This window comes from Malaclemys terrapin, chromosome 23 (assembly GCF_027887155.1).
Source record: "Malaclemys terrapin pileata isolate rMalTer1 chromosome 23, rMalTer1.hap1, whole genome shotgun sequence".
NCBI classification, from domain to species: Eukaryota; Metazoa; Chordata; order Testudines; family Emydidae; genus Malaclemys; species Malaclemys terrapin.
The window spans coordinates 12,537,925-12,552,337 of NC_071527.1; the positions used below are offsets into that span (position 1 = coordinate 12,537,925).

The 14,413-nt window shown below is 45.1% G+C and overlaps 1 protein-coding gene across 2 annotated transcripts in view; it reads right to left on the reverse strand.

The window, feature by feature from the left end:
• AKAP8L (A-kinase anchoring protein 8 like) overlaps window positions 1-14,177 on the reverse strand; it is a 38,776-nt gene extending 24,599 nt beyond the window's left edge. Inside the window, exon 1 of one of the 2 annotated variants that reach the window (XM_054012185.1) lies at window positions 14,089-14,177. In XM_054012185.1, coding sequence (XP_053868160.1) covers window positions 14,089-14,101 — 13 coding nt within the window. In that variant the 5' untranslated portion in view covers window positions 14,102-14,177. The remainder of the gene's footprint in view (window positions 1-14,088) is intronic. The other variant, XM_054012184.1, reaches the window with a different exon arrangement.
• Between the last annotated feature and the right edge of the window lie 236 nt (window positions 14,178-14,413).

Sequence of the window (14,413 nt, forward strand, 5' to 3'; positions counted from 1 at the left end):
CTAATTTAAGGTTTCACGTGCCAGTAATACCTTCTAAAAATGTTAAAAATGTCTTTCTATAAGTCTATAATATATAACTAAACTATTGTTGTATGTAAAGTAAATAAGGTTTTTAAAATGTTTAAGAAGCTTCATTTAAAATTCAATTAAAATGCAGAGCCCCCCAGACTAGTGGCCAGGACCCAGGCAGTGAGTGTGCCACTGAAAATCAGATCGCATGCCCCCTTTGGCACACATGCCAGAGGTTGCCTACCCCTGTTATATGGTACGCTCTAGCTAGAACAGCTGGCATGAAGGAGAATCTATGCTATCTAAGATCTGATCATCAAATGCACACAAATAAGCCTGACTGTATCACAGTGGATACCCCTAAAAAGAGATCCGAGCTTGACAAACCTATATTACTCTGGAGGAATTCTGCACCACTGAGCATACAGAATTCATGTCCTCCGCAGAGAAGGATGGGGAAGCAAAGGGAAGTCACAAGAGCAGTCATGTGCCCCTCCCCAGCAGCACAGGCGTGTGGTATCGTCTTCTGGCTGCTCCAGGCACCAAGGTAAATCACTGAGGGGGGGGGGGGGGGAAGGGAGCTCCCATGAGCATAGTTTAGGGAGGACAGGGGATATTGCCCCCCTTCACCCCCCCCCCCCAAACAGAAGCGTGGCATAGGGGGCTGTGTGGGGTCACATTCCACTGCCCACTTCTGCAAGTGCAGAGCTGCCTGGATGATGGAGAGTGCCCCTCCCTGGTCCTGGTGCCAGTCATACCCCTCTTCTATGCGTGCCGGGAGACATCTTGTTTTCCATACAGTGGTGAGTGCCACTGGTGGGTCGTGGCAGCAGGGGAGGGAGAGGCAGTGGGAAATGGGATGTAGGAGTGAGATAGGAGCAGGGGACAGTGGGGAGAGGAAGAGGCAGTGAAGAAAAGGATAGGATAAGGAAGAGAAGCGGATGGGGGAGGGATCCTGGTGCTGGCTGTGGCAGCAGCAGCTGGGGCTCTCCTATTAAGCAAGTCCATCGACCCTTCACCCCAACAAACCCCATATCTGGACCCTCACTGAGTCCCAACCAGTTGCATCCAGACCCCAACCCCAGCAAGCCCCTCTCCCAGACCCGCTTGCTGAATCCCATCTTTCCCCACCTGGACCCCCCTGCAGAGTCCCATTGTCCATCTGGAACCTCCCTTGTGCATCCAAATCCTCCACTGAGCTTTCTGCACCCAGAGTGCCCCCCACAAAACCCTCTTACCCCACATCTAGATTCCCCTACACTAAGGCCGCCACAGTTGGACCCTGCTGGGCTGAGCCTGCCTGCCCACAACTGGTGCACCTGGTGCAGAGCTCAAAAGGTCTTACAGCAGAAAGGCTGGGCCTGCTGCAGAATCAGGTACAGCCTCACTGCAGGGTCCCTGTTCCATGGGTGATCTCCCACCCCTGTGCAGCCAGTGATCTGTGCTCACTACTGCTATGCTGGAGCCTCCACATTTACTTATTAAATAAAATTTGCAGAATTTTAAAATATTGTGTGCAGAAATTTTCTTGGCGCAGAATTCCTTAGGAGTACCATATCAACAAGTAGGAAACATGCCTTAGTGTCCTTACTCATCAGTTTCTGTACAATGTTATTTTAATTCAAGCTTAAGTTTCTAGCACTTGTGACTGCAAAAATACCCTTCCAACTGGGAACAGGGTGAGTTTTGTCTTTCAAGATCTACAGAAAGATACAGCTTGGAATAAAGGCTGTTATTTGCCCAAGTCCTAGATCACAGCATCATCTTGGACTAGAATGGAAGGAATCACTCACTAGCAACTTGCTTTGCATCTGGTCATCCAGTCTTAGGGATGGGATATGCTCTCCACTGCCTGTGCCCTCACTAGGGGCTGGTTTACAGTACAAATTTTTTTGTCACTTACTGGACATCAGGAGGAAGGGTAGTGTAGATACCAGTCTAACAAGTGATATTGGTGGTAGAGTGTCTATGCCTAATTTGGTAAAGAATCCGAAGAAGTGGGCTGTAGTCCACGAAAGCTTATGCTCTAATAAATTTGTTAGTCCATAAGGTGCCACAAGTACTCCTGGTTTTTTTTTTTTGGTAAAGAATGTGAGCGAAGCCAAACATCAAAAATTAAGATGTTTGTACATTAATGCGAGGAGCCTAGGTAACAAAATGGAGGAACTATAGCTATTGATGCAGGAAGTGAAACCAGATATTATAGGGATAACAGAAACATGGTGGAATAGTAGTCATGACTAGAGTACAGGTATTGAAGGGTATGTGCTGTTTAGGAAAGACAGAAATAAAGGTAAAGGTGGTGGAGTAGCACTGTATATCAATGATGAGGTAGACTGTAAAGAAATAAGAAGGGATGGAATGGATAAGACAGAGTCTGTCTGGGCAAAAATCATATTGGGGAAGAAAGCTATTAGAGCCTCCCCTGGGATAGTGCTTGGGGTGTGCTACAGACCGCCAGGATCTGATCTGGATATAGAGAGAGACCTCTAATGTTTTTAATGAAGTAAATACTAATAGGAATTGTGTGATCATGGGAGACTTAAATTCCCAGATATTGATTGGAGGACAAGTGCTAGTAATAATAAACAATAGGGTTCAGATTTTCCTGGATGCGATAGCTGATGGATTCCTTCACCAAGTAGTTGCTGAACCAACAAGAGGGGATGGAATTTTAGATTTGGTTTTGGTGAGTAGTGAGGACCTCATAGAAGAAATGGTTGTAGGGGACAACCTTGGTTTGAGCGATCATGAGCTAATTCAGTTCAAACTAAATGGAAGGATGAACCAAATAGATCTGACTAGGGTTTTTGATTTCAAAAGGGCTAACTTTAAAAAATTAAGGAAATTAGTTAGGGAAGTGGATTGGACTGAAAAACTTGTGTATCTAAAGGCAGGAGGAGGCTTGGAATTACTTCAAGTCAAAGTTGCAGAAACTATCAGAAGCCTGCATCCCAAAAAAGGGGAAAAAATTCATAAGCAAGAGTTTTAGACCAAGCATCTCAGAGAGATGATTAAGAAAAAGCAAAAAGCCTACAAGGAGTGGAAGATGGGAGGGATCAGCAAGGAACGCTACCTTATTGAGGTCAGAACGTGTAGGGATAAAGTGAGAAAGGCCAAAAGCCATATAGAGTTGGACCTTGCAAAGGGAATTAAAATCAATAGTAAAAGGTTCTATAGCCATATAAATAAGAAGAAAACAAAGAAAGAAGAAGAAATGGGACCGCTATACACGGAGGATGGAGTGGAGGTTAAGGATAATCTAGGCATGGCCCAATATCTAAACAAATACTTTGCCTCAGTCTTTAATGAGGAGCTTAGGGATAATGGTAGGATGACAAATGGGAATGAGGATATGGAGGTAGATATTACCACATCCGAGGTAGAAGCCAAACTCAAACATCTTAAGGGACTAAATCAGGGGGCCCAGATAATCTTCATCCAAGAATATTAAAGGAACTGGCACATGAAATTGCTAGCCCATTAGCAAGAATTTTTAATGAATCAGTAAACTCAGGGGTTGTACTGTATGACTGGAGAATTGCTAACATACGAACTATCTTTAAGAAAGGGAAAAAAAGAGACCCAGGTAACTACAGGCCAGTTAGTTTGACATCTGTAGTATGCAAGGTCTTGGAAAAAGTTTTGAAGGAGAAAGTAGTTAAGGACATTGAGGTCAAAGGTAATTGGGACAAAATACAGCATGGTTTTACAAAAGGTAGATCGTGCCAAACCAACCTGATTGCCTTCTTTGAGAAAGTAACATTTTTTAGACAAAGGAAATGCAGTGGATCTAATTTGCCTCGATTTCAGTAATGGTTCCACATAGGGAATTATTAGCTAAACTGGAAAAGATGGGGATCAATATGAAAATTGAAAGGAGGATAAGGAACTGGTTAAAGGGGAGACTACAACGGGTCATACTGAAAGGTGAACTGTCAGGCTGGAGGGAGGTTACTAGTGGAGTTCCTTAGGGATCGGTTTTGGGACCAATCTTTTTATTACTGACCTTGGCACAAAAAGTGTGAATGTGCTAATAAAGTTTGCAGATGACACAAAGCTGGGAGGTATTGCCAATACAGAGAAGGACTGGAATATCATACAGGAAGATCTGGAGGACCTTGTAAACTGGAGTAATAGTAACAGGATGAAATTTAATAGTGAAAAGTGCAAGATCATGCATTTAGGGATTAATAAGAATTTTTGTTATAAACTGGGGACGCATCAGTTGGAAGTAACAGAGGAGAAGGAGCTCGGAGTATTGGTTGATCACAGGATGACTATGAACCGTCAATGTGATATAGCTGTGAAAAAAAGCTAATGTGGTCTTGGGATGCATCAGGCGAGGTATATCCAGTAGAGATAAGGAAGTGTTAGTACCGTTTACACAAGGCACTGGTGACACCTCATCTGGAATACTGTGTGCAGTTCTGGTCTCCCATGTTTAAGAAGGATGAATTCAAATTCGAACAGGTACAGAGAAGGGCTACTAGGATGATTCGAGGAATGGAAATGCTGTCTTACGAAAGGAGACTCAAAGAGCTTGGCTTGTTTAGCCTAACCAAAAGAAGGCCGAGGGGATTGCTCTCTATATAAATATATCAGAGGGATAAATACCAGGGAGGGAAAGGAATTACTTAAGCTCAGTACCAATGTGGACACAAGAACAAATGGATATAAACTGGCCATCAGGGAGTTTAGACTTGAAATTAGACGACGGTTTCTAACCAGAGGAGTGAAGTACTGGAACAACTTTCCAAGGGGAGCAGTGAGGGCAAAAGACATATCTGGCTTCAAGACTAAGCTTGACAAGTTTATGGAGGAGATGGTATGATGGGATAGCCTAATTTTGGCAATTAACTGATCTTTGACTATTAGCAGTAAATATGCCCAATGGCCTGTGATGAGATGTTAGATGGGGTGGAATCTGAGTTACTACAGAGAATTCTTTTCTGGGTGTCTGGCTGGTGAATCTTGCCCACATGCTCAGGGTTTAGCTGATCGCCATATTTGGGTTCGGGAAGGTATTTTCCTCCAGGGCAGATTGGCAGAGGCCCTGGGTTTTTTTTCATCTTCCCCTGCAGCGTGGGGCACAGGTCACTTGCTGGAGGATTCTCTGCACCTTGAAGTCTTTAAACCATGATCTGAGGACTTCAATAGTTCAGACATAGGTTAGGGGTTTGTTATAGGAGTGGGTGGGAGAGATTCTGTGGCCTGCGTTGTGCAGGTCAAACTAGACGATCATAATGATCCCTTCTGACCTTAAAGTCTGATAGGTGCCATCATACCAGTGCAGAATATGGATTAGCTGCAATGATAACCATGGCCAAAACAGTCAACACCACTTGATTTTAACCAGAGTTTCTGAACCCCAACTGCAAAATCTCTAGTACACAGAAATCTCCCTGCTGGGTTAGGTTCTGCAAGATTCAATAGGTTGGAATCCCCCTATGTGGGCTCCCAAATTCCTATCCAGACCCAGAGTAGGACTACACTGGATCTGCTACAAGAAGAGTGTCTATTTCAGAGAAGGGAGCAGGACTTGTCACCAAAAAAAGCTGTGAACTGCCTCTATCTTAAATCATAGCTTAGGATTGGAAGAGACATCAGGAGTTCATCTAGTCCAACCCCCTGCTCAAAGCAGGGCCAACACCAACTAAATCATCCCAGCCAGGGCTTTGGCAAGCTGGGCCTTAAAAACCTCCACCATCTCCCTAGGTAACCCATTCCAGAGCTTCACCACCCTCCTCGTGAAATAGTGTTTCCTAATATCCAACCTAGACCTCCCCCACTGCAACTTGAGACCATTGCTCCTTGTTCTGTCATCTGCCACCACGGAGAACAGCTGAGCTCCATCCTCTTTGGAACCCCTCTTCACGTAGTTGAAGGCTGCTATCAAATCCCCCCCCCCTTCTCTTCTGCAGACTAAACAAGACCAGTTCCCTCAGCCTCTCCTCATAAGTCATGTGCCCCAGCCCCCTGATCATTTTTGTTGCCCTCCACTGGACTCTCTCCAATTTGTCCACATCCTTTCTGTAGTGGGGACCCTAAAACTGGACACAATACTCCAGATGAGGCCTTACCAGAGGGGAATAATCCTTTCAAATGAACGAATAGAGGGGAATAATCACTTCCCTCGATCTGCTGGCAATGTTCATACTAATGCAGCCCAATATGCCGTTAGCCTTCTTGGCAACAAGATACACTGCTGACTCATATCGAACTCTCATCCACTGTAATCCCCAGGTCCTTTTCTGCAGAACTGCTGCTTACCCAGTCGGTCCTCAGCCTGTAGTAGTGCATGGGATTCTTCCATTCAAAGTGCAGGACTCTGCACTTGTCCTTGTTGAAACTCAGATTTCTTTTGGCCCAACCCTCCAATTTGTCTAGGTCACTCAGGTCCCTATCCCTACTCTCAGAACTTCCTGAGGGTGCAATCCATCCCATTATCCAGATTAATAAAGATGGTTAGGGGTATGGAACAAAGATGGTTAGGGGTTTGGAACAGCTTTCATTTGAGGAGAGATTAATAAGACTGGCACTTTTCAGCTCAGAAAAGAGACGGCTAAGGGAAGATATGATTGAGGTCTATAAAATCATGACTGGTGTAGAGAAAATAGATAAGTGTTGTTTACTACTTCTCATAACACATTAATAGTCAGCAGGTTTAACACAAATAAAAGGAAGTATTTCTTCACACAACGTACAGTCAGCCTGTGGAACTCTTGCCAGAGGATGTTGTGAAGGCCAAGACCATAACAGGGTTCAAAAAAGAACTAGATAAATTCATGGAGGATAGGTCCAACAATGGCTATTAGCCAGGATGGGCAGGGATGGTGTCCCTAGCCTCTGTTTGCCAAAAGCTGGGAATGAGCAACAGGGGCTGGATCACTTCATGGTTGCCTGTTCTGTTCATTCCCTCTGGGGCACTTGGCACTGGCCACTGTTGAACGACAGGATACTGGGCTAGATGGACCTTTGGTCTGAACCATTAGGGCCATTCTTATGCTGAACAAAACCGGCCCCAGGACCGACCCCTGGGGCACTCTGCTTGATATTGCTGCCAACTAGACACTGAGCTGTTGATCACTACCTGTTGAGCCCGACAATCTAGCCAGCTTTCTATCCACCTTATAGTCCATTCATCCAATCCACACTTTAACTTGCTGGCAAGAATACTGTGGGAGACCATACCAAAAGCTTTGCTAAAGTCAAGGTATATCACATCCACTGCTCTCCCCATATCCACAGAGCCAGTTATCTCTTCATAGAAGGCAATCAGGTTGGTCAGGCATGACTTGCCCTTGGTGAATCCATGTTGACTGTTCCTGATCACCTTCCTCGCCACTAAGTGCTTCAAAATGGTTTCCTTGAGGACCTGCTAAATGAGCCAACGGCTCTTTAAAACTGGCATTATCATCTCTTAGAACCTAGAATACACAAGTTTCCTGACTAGTTTTAGCATTCTCCTACATCAACAATAGTGCTGCATTTCTAGCCCCGCCAGAGGCTGACTGACATGCTTCTGTTTCATGCTTTAGTCAGTTGTGAAACCTAAGATTGATTTCCCCTGTGGGACTGCAGGGAGCAGTGCATGAACAGGCTCTTAGCCTTGCAGCCAGCCCATGTAATCTGGATTCCCAGCAAAGGGTTCTGTGTGTGTCAGGAGCCATGAAGCACCAGGGGAAGGATAGCAGCTGAATTAGGAGCTCTGTTTCTTTAGTGAATTCATCTTTATTGGAGAGGGGTGAAACCCAAGAGCTATGAGTTCAGGTTAGAGCCACAAAATTCAGCAAGCTGCATTCCACCCTGTGTTACAACTTTATGATGCTAGACTTCACGTCCTATTGGAGTCCATGCAGTTTTATACACAGACTGAGGCTATTATATATAATATGTGCTGACTGCAAGTTTTCTCTTCCATAAGAGGGATAATAGGCCAGGTTCTCTACTAGTGTAAATTGGTGACATTGAGTTACACAAGCTGAGGATCTGGCCCAATGCCTGTGGAGTTGGGGTAATATATTCCTGCCGTTAATGACCGTGGTGGCTGCTAACATTTAATGGGCCAAAATGTACAAAGCAATCAATGGCTATTTAAACATGCTGATGTATCAGAGGACTGAGTAACGCAGAAGACTGGCGATAGGAGATGGAACCTTTCACCTCTAAAGGTTGCCAGTTCAAATCTAACATTCACCAGAATGTATCACTAGCCAATAACAAAAATTAAGCTGTGTTTCTGTCCCTCTCTGGGTTTGGGATAATTTTAGTAACCACCCTGTGATTAGAAATGAACTGGTAGTTCTGAGTTTTATTCCTCACAGGACAGGTGTCCACAGCACAAAAGCCAGCACCATAATGAACACCCTGGTTGCAAGAATCAGCAAAGAGGCCAAAACTGTCCTTGAACTGGACAAACAATATGGTGACCTCCCAAAAGTGAAGTAAACACCTACCTTATCTCTTTCCTTTCCCTACACCCCACCACTATATCTCATGCAGCAGCTTGAGTTCACGTATCCAGGTTCTTAGTTTGACCCTCTTCTAGACTAAATATACACATAGGGCGTAATTTTTTTAAGTATTCAGCATTGGCCTAACTCTGATCCTGGGGAACTGTTAGTCCAATATTGAGCACTTTTGAAAATCCCACATGTATATTTTTTGATATAGTGTATAACGAGATGTGCATTGTAATGCACTTTATTAGACACAAACAAAACCACATTTTAATAGCTTTTTATATCAATTTTAGAGCGGAGGGTCACCTGACTGCAATAAAGCACATTTTTCAGAGTCTAAAAAAACAAACTATTGAGCTTGATTCTGATCTCAGTGTAAATCTGGAATGACTTGAATGAAGTCAGTTACTTCAGAGTTACACCACCAGTGTAAACGAGATCAGAATGTGGTACATTATGTTTTTGCTTGCAATTCCTCTTATCTTGCCTCTTCTTGATGGGAAGAGGAGTCATATGGACGAAGATTTCAGAAAATGTCCATGTCTTTTGTAACTGGAAAACAAGTGGCAGGGTTAAGCGTTGTTAAGAGTCCCTTGACCCAATGGAACTATATTTGCTTGCATCAGGTCTGAATTTGTCCCTATGCGTCTAGCTTCCAATTTATAAGGGTTCCCTCTACCCACTCACTATATTTTTAGCTGCTGTCCATGCTGTACGGGTTTCCACCATTTCTCCTCCTTTTCACGATCATGGCTTATGTTTGTCTTGGTATTTGTTAGATGGTTGCAATTTTCATCGGGTGCTTTATAATACTCCTGACCCACTTTGCAATTCAAATTTGGTGACAATATATACCTCCAGACCAGTGGCACCGCTATGGGCACCCGCATGGCCCCACAATATGCCAACATTTTTATGACTGACCTGGAACAACGCTTCCTCGGCTCTCGTCCACTCACGCCCCTTCTCTACCTACGCTACATTGATGGCATCTTCATCATCTGGACCCATGGGAAGGAAACTCTGGAAGAATTCCACCACGATTTCAACAGCTTCCATCCCACCATCAACCTCAGTCTGGACCAATCTACACGGGAGGTCAACTTCCTAGACACCATGGTACAAATAAGTGACTGTCACGTTAACACCACCCTATACCGAAAACCCACCAACCGCTATGCTTACCTTCATGCCTCCAGCTTCCATCCCGGACACACCACACGATCCATCGTCTACAGCCAAGTGCTGAGGTACAACTGCATTTGCTCCAACCCCTCAGACAGAAACCAACACCTATAAGATCTTCACCAAGCATTCTCAAAACTACGATACCCACACGAGGAAATAAGGAAACAAATCAACAGAGCCAGCCGTGTACCCAGAAGCCTCCTGCTGCAAGACAAGCCCAAGAAAGAAACCAACTGGCCATCACCTACAGTCCTCAGCTAAAACTTCTCCAACGCATCATCAGTGATCTACAACCCATCCTGGACAACGATCCCTCGCCTTCACAGGCCTTGGGAGGCAGGCCAGTCCTCACCCACAGTCAACCCGCCAACCTTAAGCACATTCTCACCAGCAACCACACACCGCACCATAGTAACTTTAACTCAGGAACCAATCCATGCAACAAACCTCGATGCCAACTCTGCCCACATATTTACACCAGTGACACTATCACAGGACCTAACCAGATCAGACACAACATCACCAGTTCATTCACCTGCACGTCCACCAATGTAATATACGCCATCATGTGCCATCACTGCTATGTACATCGGCCAAACTGGACAATCCCTACATCAGGGAACGGCAACCTTTCAGAAGTGGTTGCCGAGTCTTCATTTATTCACTCTGATTTAAGGTTTTGTGTGCCAGTAATACATCTTAATGTTTTTAGAAGGTCTCTTTCTATAAGTCTATAATATATAACTAAACTATTATTGTATGTAAAGTAAATAAAGTTTTTAAAAAATGTTTAAGCAGTAAAATTAAATTAAAATGCAGAGCCCCCCAGACTGATGGCCAGGACCCGGGCAGCGTGAGTGCCGCTGAAAACCAGCTCGTGTGCCGCCTTTGGCACACATGCCATAGGTTGCCTACCCCTACATAAAAGGATAAATGAACACAAGTCAGATATTAGGAATGGCAATATACAAAAACCTGAGGAGAACACTTCAACCTCCCTGGACACACAATAACAGATTTAAAGGTAGCCATCCTGCAGCAAACAAACTTCAGTACCAGACTTCAAAGAGAAACTGCTGAACTTCAGTTCATTTGCAAATTTGACACCATTAGCTCAGGATTAAACAAAGACTGGGAATGGCTAGCCAATTACAAAAGCAGTTTCTCCTCCCTTGGTGTTCACACCTCAACTGCTAGAAGAGGGCCTCATCCTCCCTGATTGAACTAACCTCGTTATCTCTAGACTGATTCTTGCCTGCATATTTATACCTGCCTCTGGAAATTTCCACTACATGCATCTGATGAAGTGGGTATTCACCCATGAAAGCTTATGCTCCAATACGTCTGTTAGTCTATAAGGTGCCACAGGACTCTTAGTCGCTTTTTACAGATCCAGACTAACACAGCTACCCCTCTGATACTTGTCGCCATATAAATGTGTTTTCTAGGTGAACAATGATAAAAATATATGTATATTGAGTCATTACTATGTTCTATCGCGACCCCCACCTCCTCCTCAAGAAGTAATCCTATAATCCATACAAGGGTTAAAACAGATCTCAGATTAATGCTTCAAATTCCACAAAAATGGAAACTGAGAAATCCAGCAATATATTTTTTGTCCAAGTTTCGAATCTATTAGTAGTCCAACCATTTACTAGATTCTTGTAAAGTGCAAATTAATTAGCTCTTAATATTTGCAACAGCCTACAAGATTGCAGTCAAGGAGTACATCCTGAAAACCTCTCTCTACCAATATAAAATGCATTCTTGTTTTGAGGAGAGCTACATACTTCACATCGCTTTTACCCTATTTCTACCTGGAAGCACAAAAATAAGACTTTCCCTACCAACTGTATAACAGACAAGCAAAAATTCTATAGTTCTTTCCAATATACACCACATCAAAGCTCTTTACCATACTACTTAATAGGGATTCTTAACTTTTATTCACTGATGACCCCCCAAACCAACCACTTAGTCTATAATGCCACATCCCAGAACCTTTTGTGCTGTTTCAACAATGAAAAGAGTGAGCAGTTTGCTTTTTGCAAGTTCTTTCACACATGGTGGAGAGGGGAGGGCAGCCAGAGGGACACACACAGAACCCCCAGTTTGAGGGTGGGTTGCAGAGACTAAAATAGAGGGGGATGCGTGGGTGGCATTCAGGGAACTCGTGGGGGAGAAAGAGCGATACAATGAGCTGGAGGTGCATGTTATGAGCTTGACATACAGAAGCAACAATTTCTATGATCCTCTAGCTATGTTATGAATGACTGAAATCAGTTTTTACAGTCAATGCATGTGAACTCAATCATTTCATATTTAAAAATACATCAAGCAAAAATTCTTATGGAAAAAGGTTATGAACAAAGTACAACTTTCCCCTACGAGATAGATTCAATAAATCTAATAACTGGAGAAATTTGTATTCAGAAGGTCCTTCAAAACCATAACAAATGGAAACAGTTTTTACATTAAGCCTTGAGTCTGTAGAAAATGATAGCAGTTCCATAACACTAAGGTTGAGAATCATTGCTATACATGCACAGCACTGAACAGGCTGCCACTTTGGGGAAGAAAGGGAGCAATCCGGTGGCCAGCTATCGCAGTGCACAATTGAGGTATGGGTCTTGATAAGCGAGAGATCGCCTTGATAAGTGGTGACAAACCCCTTATATTTAGGCACAAAACTGTCAAGCAATGCAGGAGTTACAAACCCAATTATAATATTAATTTGTCCAAATTGCACATATTGTACTGGAAGGTAACATTTTGAACATTCCCAATACAATTGAGTATATAAGGCAAATTTCATAACTAGATTATAGTCTTTTAGCAGTACAGTATTATTGAATCTGAGTTCTCTGTTACAGACCCAACATCACTAAGGTTAGTACCTTCCCTGCCTCTCTCATTTTATTTAATACAAAACATGTAACCCAGCACATAAGGGCAATTAATTGCAACCACACTGAGGAAGAAAAAAAATCTCAAACCTATAGCAAAAAGCAGCAAAGCTACAAACTCAGGGCTCTCAGCCTAAGCCCTGAGACTCTGTAAAGGACAACTTCAACTACACAATCTTGAACTACCCTTTCCTTTGTTTCAACAGAGGGTAGGAGAAGCAGGGACTGATGCCCCCTCTCATATGCAGAATCCCATGTGCCTGGTCACCCTGGCTGGGTATAAATCTCAATTTCTCTCTCTCGAGCTCATCAGTTGAAAGATGCAGGGGGAAGGGAAAAATCTGTGCCAGCTTTACCCTGCTTATTGCCCCCCCAGCTCATCAGCCAGGGATATTGGTGCCAACTTCTTCTCCTTGCTTATTACATGCCCCCCAAAGCCCATGCAATGGTGTGAGGGGGAAAGAAGATATCACCATCACCGTCTCCACCCTTATTATACCCCATTCCATCAAGCAATGGTGAGTGTATGCGAGGAAGCAGTGTAAATTTCTTCCACCATTGCCAAGACGATGCAGTGACAGTAAGGTAAGGGTATAATCAATTCCACCTTCACAACTGACAGAGAATATTACCAATGCAGGGTTTTCCCCTCCCTTATTATTTATTACACACATACTCACATCAATACAATGCTGCATAAAGGGGGGAAAGCAAGTCAGCTCCTCCTCTAGTTATTATACCCACTCACCAGAGGCCAATTCAATGTTTGTATGGCTGAATAGTACTGCCAATGCTGCCTCCTGGTTATTAAATGCCCCCAGAGCCTGTGCAATGGTGCGGGTGTGTGTCTGTTCCCTTGTGTATCTTCCCATATGTCCAAACCCCATGTAATGCAGGATGGTTCATGGTGTATGTGAAGGGTGCCAGTGGTAGATTCCCCCCTGCCCCTGGCAGGCCCCAGGCAATTCTGTTGTGTGGTGTGTGCGTGTGTATGGAGTGCTGAGTGCCAGCTCTCCCCACACAGTGCTACACAATGTGTATGATGTATGTATAGTAGTGTGTGTCAGTGCCAGACATACACACCCCAAGGTCCATAACACTCGGTGGTGGCGATAACGTGTGTGTGGAGTAACAGGCCCCCTGTAATGCTGTGCAGTAGGGGGACGGGGTGAGTGCCCCACCAGGCCCCACACTATATAGTAGGGGGGTGGGGTCAGCACCAACACCCCAGCAGGCTCCATACCAGTCCCCCTGCAGGCCCCATATGCTGTGCCATGCAGCAGGGGGTCAGGGCCCGTGCCAGCCCCCATGCCATGCCATGCAGCCCTTCGCCCACACCCAGGCCCGCCCCAGGGCGCCGAGGGGGAGGGGGGAGCTCGGAGCAGGCCCCGCAGGCCGCCGGGAGGGACGGGAGAGCAGGGGAGGGGCAGCGCCGAACCCCCTCACAAACGGGGGCAGCCGCCATCTTGTACCCAGCCGGCCCCCGCCCCGAGCGCCCGGCCCCGGCAGCCGCTCACCTGAGTAGCTCATGACAGCGGCTCCACGTCCCCCTCTCGCCTCACCCCCCGCCCGCGGCTGCCACCTGCGACAGACGGTAACGGCAGCTGCCCAGCCCCGCCTCCCGACCGCATTGGACGCGCTGCTCCGCCCACCCGCCAGTCATTGGTGCCTGGGGCTGCCACGCCCGCCTCACTCTCCTGCCACTGGAGCAATAGCCCGCAGAGCTCTGTTGCCATTAGGTGAAAAAAGCCATCAATCAAAATCACTCTGACTTTCCATAGGATAGACAGAGGTCACTCAAGAACCGCTTCAACTGCGAAAGGCGGAGATTAACGTCAATCG